General features: G+C 39.8%; 2 protein-coding genes across 3 annotated transcripts in view; one reads left to right on the forward strand and one right to left on the reverse strand.

Annotated features, from left to right (window-relative positions):
* LOC125461626 (protein LKAAEAR1-like) overlaps positions 1-9124 on the reverse strand; it is a 68127-nt gene extending 59003 nt beyond the window's left edge. The window contains exon 1 of the mRNA XM_048550560.2: positions 9032-9124. The gene's annotated coding sequence lies outside the window, so the exon portion shown is untranslated. The remainder of the gene's footprint in view (positions 1-9031) is intronic.
* The window catches only part of oprl1 (opiate receptor-like 1), a 218830-nt gene continuing 204951 nt past the window's right edge, over positions 4020-17898 (forward strand). Inside the window, exon 1 of one of the 2 annotated variants that reach the window (XM_059652792.1) lies at positions 4020-4091. Coding sequence is in view for 1 of the 2 variants with exons in the window: in XM_048550553.2 (XP_048406510.1) it covers positions 4048-4091 (44 nt within the window). In the remaining variant the exon portion in view is untranslated. The remainder of the gene's footprint in view (positions 4092-17898) is intronic. The other variant, XM_048550553.2, reaches the window with a different exon arrangement.

Here is a 17898-nt window from a genome sequence, read left to right on the forward strand (position 1 = left end):
CTTTGTTCAGCAACACTCCCCAAGACCTTATCATTAACTGCGTAAGTGCTGCCCTGATTTGCCTTTCCAAAACGCAGCACCTACACATTTCTCTAAATTAAACTCCATCTGCCACTCCTCAGCCCATTAGCCCACCTTATCAATATCCCATTTGCTCTGAGCTAACCTTCTTGGTTCCACTATACCTCCAATTTTGGTGTCATCTGCAAACTTAGTAACCATACTTCCTACGTTCACATCCAAATACATTATGTATGTGACAAAAAAACAGGGACCCAGCATCTATCATTATGGCACACCACTGGTCACAGGCCTGCAGTCTGAAAAGTAAACTTCCACCACTACCCTCTGTCGTCTACCTTCGAGCCAGTTCTATATCCAAATTGCTAGGTCTTCCTGTATTCCATGTGATCCAGCCTTGCTAACCAGTCTACTGTGAGGAATCTTGTCAAATGTCTAACTTAAGTCTATATAGATGTCCTCCACTCTGCCCTCATCAGTCCTCTTCATTACTTCTTCAAAAAACTCAATCATATTATTAAGACATGTTTTCCCTCGCACAAAGCTATGTTGGCTATCCCTAATCAGTGCTTGACTTTCCAAATGCATGTAAATCCTATCCCTTAGGATTCCCTCCAACAACTTTCCCACCATCAATGTCAGTCTCATCGATGAATACTTCCCTGGCTTTTCCTCATCACCTTTTTTAAATAGAGGCACCACCTTTGCCAAATTCCAGTCTTCTGGCACTTCACCTGTGGCTATGGATGATACAAATATCCCAGCAAGAGGCCCAACAATCACTTGCCTAGCTTCCCACAGAGTTCTAGGATACACCTGATCAGATCCTGGGGATTTATCCAGCTTTATGCATTTTAAGATGTCCAGCACCTCCTCTTCTATAAATGGACATTTTTCAAGATGTCGCTGTCTATATCCCCAAATTCTCATCTTCCATATTCTTCTCGATAGTAAACACTGATCCAAAATACTTGTTTAATATTTCCCCCATCTCCTATTCCACACATAGGCAGCCTTGCTGATCTTTAAGGGGCTGTATTCTCTGCCCATTACCATTTTGTCCTTTTGTTCCTCTACATTGGGGAAACCAAGCGGAGGCTTGGGGACCGCTTTGCAGAACACCTCCGCTCAGTTCGTAACAAACAACTGCACCTCCCAGTCGCAAACCATTTCCACTCCCCCTCCCATTCTCTTGATGACATGTCCATCATGGGCCTCCTGCACTGCCACAATGATGCCACCCGAAGGTTGCAGGAACAGCAACTTATATTCCGCCTGGGAAACCTGCAGCCATATGGTATCAATGTGGACTTCACCAGTTTCAAAATCTCCCCTTCCCCCACTGCATCCCTAAACCAGCCCAGTTCATCCCCTCCCCCCACTGCACCACACAACCAGCCCAGCTCTTCCCCCCCACCCACTGCATCCCAAAACCAGTCCAACCTGTCTCTGCCTCCCTAACCGGTTCTTCCTCTCACCCATCCCTTCCTCCCACCCCAAGCCGCACCCCCAGCTACCTACTAACCTCATCCCACCTCCTTGACCTGTCCGTCTTCCCTGGACTGACCTATCCCCTCCCTACCTCCCCACCTACACCCTCTCCACCTATCTTCTTTACTCTCCATCTTCGGTCCGCCTCCCCCTCTCTCCCTATTTATTCCAGTTCCCTCCCCCCATCCCCCTCTCTGATGAAGGGTCTAGGCCCGAAACGTCAGCTTTTGTGCTCCTGAGATGCTGCTTGGCCTGCTGTGTTCATCCAGCCCCACATTTTATTATCTTGGAATCTCCAGCATCTGCAGTTCCCATTATCTCTGATACCATTTTGTCCTTACTGTATTTGGAGAATTCCTTCAGATTCTCATTAACCCTATTTGCCAAAACTTGCTCAGTTTCCCTTTTTGCCCTCCTGATTTCCCTCTTCAGTATACTCCTAATGTATTTGTACTCTTTTCGGGATTCATTCGATCTCTGCTGTCTATAGATGACATATGCTTCCTTCTTTTTTTTGACCAAAACCTTCATTTCTCTAGTCATTCAGCATTCTCTACACCTAACAACCTTGACTTTCACCCTAGCAGGAACACACTGTCGTAGGACTCACATTATCTCTTTTTTGAAGGCTTCTCATTTTCCAGCCATCCATTTACCTGCGAACATCTGTTGCCAATCAACTTATGAAAGTTTTTGCTTCATACAATCAAAATTGGCCATCATCCAATTTAGAACTTTAACTTTTAGATCTGGTCTATCCTTTCCTATTACTATTTTTAGATGAATAGAATTGTGGTCACTGGGCCCCAAAGTGCCCCCCCACTGACACCGGTCACTTGCCCTGCCTTATTTCCCAAGAGTAGGTCAAGTTTTGAATCAGAAAATTTTCCTGTACACACTTCACAAATTCCTCTCCATAAAGCCCTGAACACTGTCAGTCCCAGTCCATGTTTGGTAAGTTAAAACCCCTACCATAATCATCCTAATATTCTTACAATCAACTGAGATCTCCTTACAAATTGTTTCTTAATTTCCTGCTGACTACTGGGGGTGTCGGGGTTGTGGGGGTGGGGTGCAAGGATTAGTCTATACTACAACCTCAAAAAGATAGTTATCCCTTTCTTACTTCTCAGTTCCACCCAATAACTTCCCTGAACATCTTTTCAGGACTATCCTCCCCAACTACAGCCATAATGTTATCTTAAATCAAAAATGCCACTGCCTCTCCTCTCTTCCCTCCCCTTACTATCCTTCCTATAGCATCTATAGCCTGGAACATTAAGCCGCTAATCTAGTCCATCCCCAAGGTACGTCTCTGTAATTTCTACAATATCCCAATCCCATGTTCCGAGCTATGCACTGAGGTCATCTACCTTACCTGTTAGGCCTCTTCCAATAAAATAAACGCAGTTTAATTCATCAGTCCTACCTCGTTTTCTACTTTGTTCCTGCCTGCCGTGACTGTTTGACTTGCTCCTTTCCCCAACTGTACCAGTCTCAGATTGATCTGCCATTCACGGGACATCATTTTAAAGGGATTTACAGCGAAATGATAAGACAAGAGAGGAATGGCTTTGGAAATTCACTCATTGCTTTGAGATTACAAATGGAGTAGTGGAAAGGGAGTCCTCAACAGTGCACCCTCTGGAGGAGTGCAGTAGCAATGACAGCAAATTAGGGATTTCTGTCATTAAACGTAGTTGCTGTCAGCTCCAATGGAATAATGAATGACTACAAGTATGAGCAGTTTAACCATCATTGTTTCTGCAAGACATCAAAAAATGAATTTCACAATATCTGGTCATGCTGACATAATTCTACAAAACTTAGCTCGAGTGTAGCTTGGAAATGCCTGAAATGGACAATCATTTAATTCTTTGTAGAATTATGCCAGCACGACTAGATCCCATCCTTATTAAAATATTCACATCTTTTACGGAAGGTCAGCAAAGTATCCTGTTTTGAATTAAGTTAAATATCCTTCCCTAAGAAAACAAAACTATTTAACCGTGATGTTACTTAACCATTGTGGTGATTTTCACTCAACTGACTTCATTCAGCTGCAAAATCACAAAAAGCTGAATTATCTTAAGCTTAGGCTCGATGTTTATATTATACATCAGTTATATTTTGATGTTGCAAATTTAAAACTTCTGACTTAAAATGTAATCAAACTAAGTAATTACATGATTGTGACAGAGTTGAACATTTCCAATGTTTTCAAATTTTACTTCTGATTTCCAACATATGCTTTTTTTTCTCTTACTGCTATTGGTTATGGATTCACCAATTAAGAAAAAACTGCCATGGTGAGACTAACTTTATTCTCCCATTCCCCGGTCAGAAAACCCTTTTAGTACCATGTGGGTATGAACATAAAGTCAAATTATTCTTTTCACTTGTGCACCATGATTCATCCTGTGCTGCTTCAATTCATTCTCAGTGTTGTTTGCATATAGCTGTTTATGAGCTAGTGCTTCTGACACAGTGTTTTCATATACTGACGAATGGATCATTCTGTTCTTTCCAATTTTCATGAAATGTGAAGGCAGAGTCTTGGGAGATTGCTTCAATGAAATGTAAGACAGCAGTATTTTCAACATGTGCTATCCATTGAGTTGGTTCGTGCTGGTATTTAGTAGCCCAATGTTAGAATATGGAAAGATTTTGGCACTGGCAGTAAGCTTGGCAGTTTCTCTCATTTTCATATGGTACATTCACTCTGCAGTGTCGTTACTTCCTTCAACTGGCCTATGATTTCTACGCAATGGTTCTGCAATCAGCAGTTATGTTTGTTGCTGATCTTACTCCTTTGGAAGTAAGTGAGTGATATTGACCAACTACAATTCTGAATATTGAGAATGTCAATGATCTAGATGTATGTTTAAAGAATATATTCATATTTATTCACTGGATTTATTGCAAATGTTCACTTTTTATAAGGCCTGTCTGTTTCTACTTAAAAGATAACTCTTCCCTTTGCAAGTTTTGATATTTGTGTAAATACTTTCTTCCCAATAGTGGGGAAACAGGTATCGTTTGTAACATTGTAAAGAACAAACAGGGTGGAATCTTACCAGGCTCTGAGCAGTATGGGTTACAGTGAGGTGTGTAGTAAAATCAGGCAAGATGTTTTGTGAAGTTGATCTGGATGTCAAGATTATTTCATCATAAGAATACTTAAGAATTTAAAAGTGTGAGATTTATGTTTCTCAAGACACTTACTTCAAATTGATGGATGTTGTGCACATACCATGAAAAATGTTTCAACCTGTCCTTGACAGTGCTTACCCAGGGGGATTTAATTGATTGTGTACTGGAGACTTGGTTTAGCCAGTGATGGAACATTATGTTGTCGGAAAATTGATATTTGCAACAATAAATTCATTGCAGAATATAACCATATTAAGCATGATTTATGTCGTATACATCCATGGCAGTAAATATCAGTAATGGTTCAAACCCATGCTCACAAAGGCAATGTGCTGGATGTATGCCATTTCATTCATTTCATTAAAAACGGAGTAAAGCGTCTGTCACATTGTACTATTAGACAAATGGTGAAATGTATTTTATTCTCAGTAGTCACTTTGTGAACTGATAAATTAGTCCATGCAGTTCTAAGCACAGCAACAAAAAAAAATCAGTTTCAGGGCTTCCACTGGTCTACTTTTAAACTTTATCCTAGGAGCCACGGGAAAATTGCAGAGACCTGTATGTGTTTTGTTTCTATAGGTTCTGGTAGTTTCCATTGTGCCTTTGAGGCAGAATTTCTACGTGCTGTGTTGGTGTAAGAGATTACATCTTTTTTTAAATTTTAGACTATGGTCTGAAAATGAGAGAAAAGGATATTTTTCTTTAAAAAAGGAGAATATACGAAGAGTTGTTTGCAGCATGGAAAAACAAATGAAGCTAACTGATGCATGTGAAATAATGTTATTTCTCAGCGACATTAAGTCCAGACAAATTGGCACAATTTTTTAATAGACTCAGGAAAAGCTCAGCATAACAATAACCCACTGATTGATAAGGCGGCAGTGCAACACGGACCCTGTGAGAGGGATTAACAAAGTGTTTCCGGGAGACCACCAAAAGTTGGCTGCATCAATCATTTTCTCTTATCTTTCTTGCAAAGCTGTTCTTGCCAATTTTCTGCTGAAAGAGCAGAAAAATTACCTTAGAGCTCAGAAAGAAATTGTTCTATAATACTAAGATTATCAGAATGACTCTTGGTCCAACCAAGTGAACTACAGACTGAGCATGTTGTTGCAGATAATGTTGAAAAATCATTTAAAAATGAAAAGGATTGTGAAACCAGCCAACTTGGTTTGTGATTTAGATTGGTGTAACAGAATTGCTTTCTCCTGACTACTACTTCTCCTCTCTACTTTTGCTATTCATATTTTTTTTGTTCCTTTGTGTTTGGAAGTTTTAAAAGGGGTAAAGTTTAAGTTCCACAAATTAGAAACCTTGAACTTTTCCTGTTCTTGTTAAAGTTAAAATTATGATGATAATTGACATTATGCTTATTGTTACTGAAGCAAGCAGGTATGATTCGTTTTTATCCTGGTAGCCGTCAGTTGGAGACAAATTGAAATATTTGATAGTTTCATTTAATCTTTGCATTTATGATAAGTTTGGGAATAGTGGGGGTTAACTTCAAATGTACTAACCCAGTGAATCATGATGGTGGAGATAGAGATCATTCACTGAGTTAATCCTATCCCTTAGGTTCATTTTGCACCGAGTATCAGTATGTCTACAATGGTTAGTAGTCCAAGTAAATTGAAGCATAGTTGGGTTAGCACATACTTGCCAATGGAAAAGATCCTGAATCATGCTAAAACAATTAGCATGAAAGAGGGCAAAAATAATAATGAATGCTTAAATTGCAACCTCAGTATCCCCTCTGCAATCCTTGTGACTCTGTCATTAGAAATGATGTTGCCGGGTAACCCAGTAGCTTTGCTGAGTGCCCTATGCTGTGGCACTCAACAAATGCAGCAGATGGAAAGCCCTGGCTAGCCCAGCCTACTGTTCAAGGGGTGGAGATGGTAATTCATCGTTCGCAAGACTCTGAAATCCACAGGTTGATCAATATGATTGACATGAAGGTCAGTAAAGGAAGGAAAAACACATTTACATTCACATGATAATTTTAATGACTTCAGAATATCTCAAGGTGTTAACAATTTTGCTTTGAAGTGACTTGTTATAACATGAAAACCTGACCACCAGTTTACGCACAGCAAGCTCCTTTGAACAGTAATGAGATAAATGACTGAGATAACAAAGTGTGGAGCTAGATGAACACAGCAGGCCAAGCAGCATCTTAGGAGCAGGAAAGCTGACATTTCGGGCCTCGACCCGATTTCTGATGAAGGGTCTAGGCCCAAAACATCAGCTTTCCTGCTCCTATGATGTTGCTTGGCCTGCTGTGCTCGTTCATCTTTACACCTTGTTATCTTGGATTCTTCAGCATCTGCAGTTCCTATTATCTTAGATAAATGACTGGCTAATGTTTTTTAATGATGTTGGTTGAGAAAAGAAATCACCATTTTCATTAACCTAAAGATTTCTTTCTGGCCTTAACTGTGCTGACACAACAACAGAATGCTAATAAGAGCCATATTTCATGAATTTTAGCAATTAGGCAGAAAATCAAAATATTAATCAGCATGGCACAGTGGCTAACACTGCAGCCTCACAGCGCTAGGGACCTGGGTTCGATTCCAGCCTCGGGTGGCTGTCTGTGCAGAGTTTGTACATTCTCCCTGTGTCTGCGTATGTTTCCTCCGGGTGCTCTGATTTCCTCCCACAGTCCAAAGATGTGCACGCTAGGTGGATTGATCATGCTAAATTGCCCATAGTGTTCAGTGGTGTGTGGGTTATAGGGGGTGGGTCTGTGTGGGATGCTCCAAGGGGAAGTGTGGACTTGTTGGACCAAAGGGCCTGTTTCCACACTGTAAGGAATCTAATCTAATCCACTTCTGCATCTTTGTCAATGGCTTGAGCATATGTTCCTTAATGTAAAGCCAACTGATTGTTGATATTCTCTGTACTAATGCAAAAGTATCACAAAATTTCATAGAATCTGGGGTTTGAATATTTGTTCAGCAGTTAGAAATGCAAATAGAATTTATACTGCATTGTTCACATCAATCAATGTTTTAGGGAGAGAGCTCAGCTGAACACCTGAATATAAAAGTAAGTTGTTGTGCAAGTAATAATAGTGAAAAAAAACACAAGAAGAACTGGTGATTTGGATTGATTATTTACTGTTTAGTCAATAACTAAAATGTAATTTTTTTAATACTTACTGTTATTAAAGGAGAACGGGACGAGCCTAGTGATAAAAAGTAGGGCCCCTCTGATTTGGTGTTTCTGGAATACAACACAACCTACCTGCCAAAAACTGGAGTGTGAATATTTTCACTGGCATTTTTGTCAGGATTAATGTTCACAAATGTCTAATTATGATGAGGCCTACCAGATTTATGTAAATGAGAAATTGACATTTGGGAACTGAAACCCCTATACTACACTTGACATGCAGCAGTGAAGACATAGGATCAGATGTATGTATAAATCTTTTCCTGTTAACAAATAAAACCAGAAAAGATATGTAACTGTTGACACTGAACTGTGCAAAAGCATTGACTATCAATTACTGGAAATAGGAACTGAATCTAGAGTGTAATTTTGTTGCACTGGTTGCTTTTTGCCTAGAAACCATTTGAATTGTTACGGACTTATCTGTTTGGTGATTAGGTATTAATATGCCCTCAACCACAGTGAAAGATCTGATGGCCACCTATAACATTCACAATTCCTTTGCTTACCAAAATTGTGCAAGAAGCAAAGCGGCAGAATATTTAAGGGAAAAATGTAAAGAAGCAAATGGGAAAGAAAGGCCTTTTTAAATGTTATCCCTTCCCAAGAATTTACATTACTCCACAGGCTTGTGCTATTAAGACAGTTACATGACATCACAGCATGTGACACTCTAGTACAAAAGTATCCACCTCGCCTTGAGTCATTCTTTCTGTGCACTCAGTCTGTTGTGCTTGTAATGCACAATTACAATAGAAAGCACTAAACCCAGATTTTGCTTTTAAGTCTGTCATACCATGGCCTTATTGCATGTAAACTTCAGATATCTGATTCAAGAACTTGACTATCTGGATAATTGTATTAGTGATAATGGGAACTACAGATGCTGGAGAATCCGAGATAAGAAAGTGTGAAGCTGGATGAACACAGCAGGCCAATCAGCATCTTAGGAGCGCAAAAGCTGACGTTTTGGGCCTAGACCCTTCATCAGAAAGGATGATTGTTATGTGGACTAACACATGTAGCAACATACAATTACAATACATCAATATCAGCCCTATTCACTCCTTTTCAATGATCCATTGGAGACTCAATGCAGGTAATGTTAGAGTACCTTACAGAAACAAAAATGTAGCAGTCTAGAGGGAGACCCAAAGAACCCATACTTATTAGAATGAAGATTTACCTCAATCCTTAGCAGATGGCAGCCACTTCTCAATCTTCTGTTCAGTCATCAAACATAATGTATATCAATTGTTAAGAGAAGAAAAATTCTGATAGAAAGTACTATGGATGCGGGACTTCCTGGAAAATAATTGATTTATGTACAGTTGTGTGAACATTGCTGAAGTTGAGCGATGGAAGCTGTACAAAAGAAGTAGAAACTGGGGTATATGTGCTTGTAGCAGGAAAGGTGGATTGAGTTGGGGGAGGGGGAACAGGGTTATTCTGTTTACATATGCATTTATTCAAACAGATCTGAAATATCGATCTGCCAGTCGGCACACAATCTTGCAGGTCGACTTTTCTGCATCTTTATTATCAACCTCAGGCACCTAATTGTAGGCTGTTGCTACAGTTCCTGCAGATGGATTCCTCCTGGTTATGTTGTACAGTGATAAATAAATTACATTGAGCTGGGAAAATGTAGCCTGGACACTGTAAGTCATTCCCAAAAGGTCTTATATTTCTACACGGCTTCTGTTTCTGCGATGTGCTGCAGGGCAATCACCTGTCAAGTCAAAAAGTCAAAAAATAATTGGTCTCTATGACACAAGAACCAATCTTCTAATAGTTAGGAATCAGAAAAGAAATATGGGTCTGACAGATGAATTGAAAATAAGTACAGCTTGAAATTCCTGATCCTTAAGGTTCAAGATGCTCTTTTGACTTGACACCTAAAGCAGAACTGAAATCTTAGGTCTCAGATACAGCACTGCCATCTAAGAGCTAGCAGCAGATCTATGAGAATTACCAGCTTGCCCAATTTTCTGACTCACTGTCAATCACGCTTAAACATCTTTAAAATGAATGGAATAAAAACAAAGTTTGCTGGAAAAGCTCAGCAGGTATGGCAGCATCTGTGGAGGAGAAAACAGTAAACATTTCGGGGTCCTTCCTGAGTTCTGAGGAAAGGTCATCAGATCCGAAACGTTAACTCTGTCTTTTCCTTCACAGATGCTGCCAGACCTACTGAGCTTTTCCAGAAAACTTTGTTTTTGTTCCTGATTTACAGTCCGCAGTTCTTTTGGTTTTTATTTAAATTGAAAGGGTTCGAGTTGCTTCAAAAAAATTAAGAGACCGGCTTTTGGTGCTTGTATAACCACAAAATAGTCAGCAGAGTCAAGGTAATTTTATATCAGCATTCTCAAAACTGACTGAAGCAGCATAGTTTATTTTACTTAAGTAAAACATTAAAAATCTTTTCTATGCTATTTCGAGGCCATTGATTTGCCAAATGCTACAATCAAGAGAGAAAAGGGCTTCTACGTGTAATTGTTATTGATCAGAGACCTTTGTGCTCTGAGTAAAGTGCTATTTTAGTTCTTCAATTTTTTTTGTCATGTTTGTAGGAGATTGCAAAATGCCATGATGCAGGCAATTGATTCTAAAGTCTGCTTTTACAATATCATTTACAACATTGCATTCGCTCCTATAGGGAAAAAAAACGTAATTTTAAGCCTGTACAAAATTGTTTTATTTAGTGCACCAGTGGCATCATAAAAAGTATTAGGCATAAAGCGGGATCCTATCAAAGAGTGACCAGCTAATATTATGGGCTGGTAACCTCAGTTGTACTCTTGGTAGTAGTGCTGAACTGTTAATTGGAGCCATTGGACTTTCCATTCTGGCCACAAATCAGGCATTCTGACTACCCTGCCAATTTTCTGAGTAGTCTGAGTCCATGTAAGGCCACATACTGGGATGGTTAGATTGTAAAATAGCAGGAGAAGATTGTTTAGTGATAATGTTTGTGCTAATGATCCAGGGTGTCAGACTAGTAGATATGGACTCAAATACTACCATAGCAGCTGGTGGAATTTACTTTCACTTGATAAAATCTGAAAGCCGGAAACTATCATGAGTAATAATAATAACATTATTATTAATAAAGATTATAATAAAGGCTTTGCCTAGCATGCATTTAATTCTGGATGATATGGTAATATGGTTGACTCGTAGCTGCCCTTTAGAAAGCCACTCAATTCAAAGGTATTCGGGGTGGAGACAACAGCACTGGCATTGCTACTGACAACTATTTTCCATGTTGGGACTACGCTACGATCTGTACAGAGTGACCCATGAACTGTGGATCTGTACAGCTTGTTTAGCCTGCTTTTAGTTTTCTGAGTGTTCCATTTTGAAAATAACAAGCAGCATAGCATTAGTATTAAACAAGTTCAAAAGTTAATTGCATGTAGTTATTAGCTAAAATACAGAAACAAAGATTGAAAGTAGGTACAAATAAAAGATGCTGATAAGAAAGAAAGGCAACCTGAATTAAAGTCAGAATTCAGCTTCAAATGCTTCTGCAGTTGTATAGTTTGGGGTTGCTTCCAGACTGATAAAGAACAGGTTCTGTGAGAGAGTGAAGCCTCCCTTATTTCCCTTTCAGCATTGCAGCTTACGGCTTAGCAATCCAAAGCTGATTTCTGCTCCTTGTTGAGAATCTTCTTAGATGCTGTCTGTCTGAGTTCTTCATAGTGTTCAGTTTTAGAATAGTTTCTCACAGGCACTCATTCAAACCTAAAAAAGTTTAGGTTTGATGAGTTATTGTTTCATAAAGTCAGGTATGCTTGAATTCTCTGTTGGTGGGGCATGTCCTGTGTTTTTCTTTCAATGTTTCAGTTTCACATCTTTGAAAGGACTCATTCTTCTGTCAAAGGGTTAATCGAATTCAGAATTGCTCCTTTTGTGGATGATGCAGTATAAACAGCTTGTTTGTTTTTCTGGCTGAAGTGAAAGAAAATAGGCCATCATCACTAATCCTGGGAGCCATCTTTTTAAAATGGTACCTAATTAAAATATATGATGCCTTCTTTATAAAATATGATACTGCAACTTTCCATTTCAAAACAAACTGAATAAAAGGAGAAAAAACTTTATTTAGGGAGAAAAGCAGTATCAGTGAATTGTGAGTTAGGGGAATTATTGCTTGCTAACAACTTTATTAACTGCACATTTGGCTTCATTAATATGCAGATTCCCAAGCTACCACTTGCCGTGAGCAAACTAGATGCTTAGAATTTTCAGCATGGAAGCCAGAGCGAGTACCTGGCAACTTCTCAACATGAGTCAAAAAGAGCCTCCATGTTGGTCACTACACAAAACATTTCAGGGCAGTATCCACAATCCATGACTCTCCTTTACCTAGACATTGGCATCTGATATTTGCCAACCCCTCACAACCATCATGAACTATCAGTATGGACTACAAGGTTTCAAGGCAACTCACCATCAATTTCTCAAGGGCAAGTAGGGGCAGGCAATAAATACTGGCCTAGACAGCAACATCCATATTCCATGAATGAATGAATACAAAAATATAATTAATACAAATGCTATAAATGTGTCAGATCAATGCCAGAAACATACATGCACTACCAATATTGCATGCAAGTTTTGAATGAGTGCCTGCTGAATGGAAAATATACTGAAAGTTTATAATCAGTGCTGCAAGGTTATAGCAATATCAAATACTGTGTTAGTGTGTGCTGCTAGGACAACCTCTCCAACCTCTATAATCTGTTGAAAGAAAGCTTAGTGAGATTTCTCCCTGATGTCAAAAGCCCCAAAGCTGATAACAGCTGATCATATCCCAGAATTACTAACTGACATACTTTTAAGTATACAAGTTGTTTGTTAGTTTGGAAAAATGTCTTACAAGCTATTAATCGTTAAGGATATAGTTCACTAACTGTAATATTCCTGTTTTGATTATGCTTGGTTTTGAGAGAAACTATAGAATGTCTTGCCTTAAAGGGTGTCAAGAATTTTCAGAGAAATAATCTAAAGGAAGAGATACAATGCAAAAAAAAACACACTAAATGATCTTCTGTGAGCCACAACCCTCGAATGTGGACATGATATAAGAAAGCAGAAAGTTTCTCCTGTGTTTTCCCCCACCAGCAATGCACAAGACTTAGGGTTTTTAAAAAAATCAGCACTTCTTTTATGTGTGAGCTAGTCTGCTGTTCTAGTGCTACTGGGCTTGAATATGCTTTGAAGGCTACAACTGAAAATATCTACTAGATATCTCTGCACTTGAAAGTAAGAAGGAAAATAATGTAAAGTCTCTCTCTCTCTCTCTCTGATTACTGGAAGCAAGTTGTTAATCAAAGGTGCTGTTGAACAGAAAACTAGACCAACTCCTTTCAGTTCATCAGTAGAACCTCCAAAACCACTGCCTAACTACCTAACCAGTCACTACCAGAATCAGCCAACCTCATAGCTGCAATATTTCATTGTCTATGCTACACAGACAAACTAAAGACTGATTCATATATCCGTTTTAACAGAAAATGATTCATTTCCTTCCTCCTAGCACTGGATGATAAAAAATTAGGGATGGTCGATGGCGGGGGGTGGAAACAGTCATAAAAACACACACAAAATATAATTGAAACTTAATCTGTATTTGTACCAGCAGTATATGTGGGTTGGTTGTAACAAGTTGTAACTCAAATGCTTAACACATCTATGTTTTAGAACTTTTATTTCAATTAATATTAGACAGAAAGATTAGTTGTTATTATACATAAACATCAAATACAGCCAACATGGGACTGAAACAATTCAAATTGCATACCTGACATTGATGCAATGATGTCACCCAATTTTCTTTCAGCGGCTTTCAAACATTGCCACAATCATGGTGATACATAGCAATATTCAAAACTAAAAGGCAAGGAAATTCTTGAGAAAAAAAAACACCTATCAATTTCAGCACAATAGCAGTGAGTTAAATAGACTTCTGCATCATAATTTCAGTGACGTTAGTCCAGACGATTAGTTGTAAAATATATACTTCAACACCTAACTTGTGTCTCTGAATGGCAAGAAGTCTTTTGACCCAATATAGTAAAGAATTTTTTCTCACTAACATCAAAACATTTGAAACTGGCCAGTGGCTTTAAATGCAACATTGAGACCAAAGTCACTGGAACAAGCAGAAGCAAAAGCAGAAAATGCTGAAACTCAATCATTATGTACATGAGAAAGAAATGTTAGCAGCTTAAATGTAACAAATGACAACTTCTGTTTGGATAAATTGAGTTGTACTCAATACTAACCTTCTTTTCTAGATACTGACTGATGTGGTGCATCTTCTCTGGTCAACCTTAGCTCAGTTGGCAGTGGTGAGCTTGGATACGATGGGATTATTTTCCACTCCAGCAAGAGATGTTAAAGGCTCCGCAATTTGTGGTTTAACTTGTTGGGGTAGGGGTGGGCAGTGTTAAAAAAAAATTCTTAAGGTGGCCTTCCCTCTGTCCTCCTACCCACCCTTTAACTGTCTGCGATTTCACTGGGTGAGGCCTGCAGTAGCTATCCACTCCCATTCCAATTGTGCCCCTTCAGTAGGCAAATATTGATCACTTAAAAACCATTTCCTGCCGAGCCTCAACTTTGAGACTAGTAGGAGGATTTCAGTTGTGGAGCAAGTCATCCTACTCAGGCCATGGGCAGGATTAAGTGAGGATATGTGGCGTCTCCCTCAGGAGTCTTCTTTTCACATTAGATACTCTGCCAAGGCATGCTGCACGTAGTGCACCCTCTCCCCCCAACCAGCCCATCACACCACTCTCCCCAACTTTACTAGGACTTCAGTTTCTCTTACTCTTTTCTCTCAGTGGCTGTTCTTGATGATGGAAGGACTTGACACCATTTTGGATGGATAAATTGCCATTTTGATCATGATTGGGCATCTGCTTCCCATGAATGCATGTTAATAGAGCAAATCTTCATGCAGGGTCTGAGCCTTTGAAAGGTTTCCTTTGGCCCCCATGTGAACAAGTTCCTGGGTGTAACTTTAAATGGCTCACCTGCTTGGACAGCCTTGTGTCAAGCAATCACGTCACCTGTCCTGATCAGCAAAGGTGACATGTGATTACCATGTCTCTGTAACTTGGCATAACTTAGAGGATGGTCATGCTTGTTAGTTTGTTCTTCCATTTGATTCACAAGGTCCTTCTGACATAGATTGACAATGTTACCTTGGTACAGATTAAGGTCTGATTTTACAGTTATCAAAACTCAATAAGGCTGAACTAGCACATTGAATTTGTTATAACTCTTCAATAATGTCAGATCTTTTGGAACAGCTTCTAAAATATGCAAAATGAGAGATTGTTTCCAAACCTTTACTAAGGATGTCATTGAAGGCGTTGGTGTGGATTTGTAGAACGCTTCGGTCTTCTTGGTAATCCAGGTAAATCCCATGCTGTTTGAGCCTCAGTGAGCATGTCAACCATTGTTATAATTCCTTCCCAGAGTGAGCATAATACTAATGGATTGCAAGAACACTACCACATTGTTACAGAAGTGCTTGTTGCCTTGGCAATGACTTTCCGTTGGCTGAGATTGATCAGTACAATAATTTGTTATCACATCAGGGGGAAATCATACATATTCCAGTTTGCACTGTTGATAATAATTTTGCTGCAGTGTCACTGCCCTGTTTTAATGCTGGCTTTCATAAGGAGGGCGTACTATATATGTTTGAGACATTTGTATAATTATATATTGCTTAATTATTGTACAATTATATTTACATTTTGTAATGAGAAAGAAATGTTTGTGAATTTTGCAAGGTGCTCATATTGTTGCAGCCCCCAGAAAGGGTAGTTTGATTCTTCATGTTGCAAGCTTTTCAGAGGTGAAAGAAAACCATGTCTACTTTCTGCCCTTTTGCTGAAGTTGATATGCTACGAAAGTCACATTTAGATGCCAGTTAGCACTATAGCCAGGAGCCGAGAGATTGCTAATGACAGTGGAAGACACAGTACCTCTTCAGTAAATAGACTGAGTGTCCACGATATCATCAGAGGTCAAAAGCTGTTTTAACCATTGGCTTGAGTCAGTGATTAAAAGAAAAGAATTGTGCCTTCGGAGTCAGAGCATGAAAATCAGTACAATAAATATCTTTCACTTTTTCTGCTTCTGTTGGACTAGGAAGCGCAGGAACACTACTGCAGGCCCCACAAAGAAAATTTAACACTCCAGCATGTACCTCTGATTGACTTTTCAGAGAGCACAGGCTAGCATTTGTCCAACATTGGTTCACCTATCCCATCAGACTGAGACAGGAAACTGGTCTCTAAATTGAAGTCTCCAGGGACTCACACTGATGAGGTCATGTCAGCCCTCCATGCTCATCTATCTGCCTGATTCTTGCTAAGAGTAAAAATTGGAACTGTACACTGTTGCAGCCTCTTCAAAGTTGAGGATTTGGAAGTCCTGCAGATTTTAATGGCAGATTTATCATTTTTCAAAATCCATTTTGTACACAACAGCCAATTAAGATTATAGGGTTTACTGAAGGAAAAGCAGGGTGGAGTAGCATTACTAATTACAAACGGAAGAGGCGCTGAGAAGAAAGCACCCAGTGGAGATCTTGTCAGTGAATGATAAAGGAACCAAAACCATGATAGATGTCATACGTAGACCGCCAGGCAGCAGCTCAGAAGTGCTAGTCTGTATAAATGCTGAAAATAGCAAACAGGAGCAAAGACAGCATAGTGTTAATTAAGGGTTTTAATCTTAACATAGACCAGATGAGCAAAATGAGCACTTGCCAGAAAAGTTGTGAATTTCTAGAGTGTATCAGGATAGTCTCCTACAGCAATATGTCTTCGATGCAAAAGGGACACAACCAATATTGAATCAGTAATGAGCTGGTTGTTTATGAGCGTTTGTCAAATAGTAATCATAGCTCATCTGAGTTTCATATAGCGTTCATAAAAGGCAAGCAAAGGTCGGATGCTAAAATTTTCAATTTAAGCAAGGCAGGCTTTAATGGCATGAGGCAGAGACTGTCGTTGGTGAGCTGGGAAGCTCTGATAATAGACCTCATCCCTTTAAAATGTCACAAACATGTGCAGAAAATAGTCAAAGAGACTAATGGGATGAAAACTGAAAAAACTGTGGATGCCTTAAATCAGGAACAAAAACCGGAATTTCTGGGAAAGCTCAGCAGATCTGGCAGCATCTAGAAGGAGAAAACAGAGTTGATTTTGCTTCTGTCTCTTGTCTGGAATTGGAAAACTTCATCAATTTCACCTCCAATTTCCCCCCTGCCCTCAGTTTCACCTGGTCTATCTCTGACACCTCCTTTCCTTTCCTTGACATTTCTGTTTCCATTTCTGGGGATAGACTGGCCACTAACATCCACTACAAACCCACTGACTCTCTCAGCTACCAGGACGATACATCCTCACATCCCACTTCCTGTAAAGACTCCATCTCATTCTCTTAGTTCCTTGTCTCTGTCACATATGTTCATATGTTCAACTTTGACAAGGGAGCCTCCGAAATGTCCACATTCTTCCTCAACCAGGATTCCCCAGCTCCGTTGTCGACAAGCCCCTCAACCAGCTCCGACCCATCTCCCGCACTTCCACCCTCACCCCTTCTCTTCCCTCCTGCAACAGCAATAGGGTTTTCCTTATCCTCACCTACCATCCCACCAGCATCCACATCCAGAAGATCATCAGATGCCATTTCCGCCACCACCAGAAACATATTCCCCTCCCCTCCCTGGTCCACTTCCGCAGGGACTGTTCCCTCCGGGACACCATGGCCCACGCTTACTTCACCCCCAACAACTCCCCACAGACCTATGGCTCCTTCCCTTGGAACCAGCAAAGGTGCAATACCTGTCCATTTACCTCCTCCCTTCCCGGTATCCAAGTGCCCAAACATACCTTCCAGGTGAAGCAACACTTTACTTGCACTTCCCAGAATCTAGTCTACTGCATTCACTGCTCACAATGTGGCCTCTTCTACATTGGGGAAACGAAGCGTAGACAGGGTGACCACTTTGCAGAATATTTA

The sequence above is a fragment of the Stegostoma tigrinum genome, chromosome 19 (assembly GCF_030684315.1).
Source record: "Stegostoma tigrinum isolate sSteTig4 chromosome 19, sSteTig4.hap1, whole genome shotgun sequence".
In the NCBI taxonomy this organism is placed as follows: Eukaryota; Metazoa; Chordata; class Chondrichthyes; order Orectolobiformes; family Stegostomatidae; genus Stegostoma; species Stegostoma tigrinum.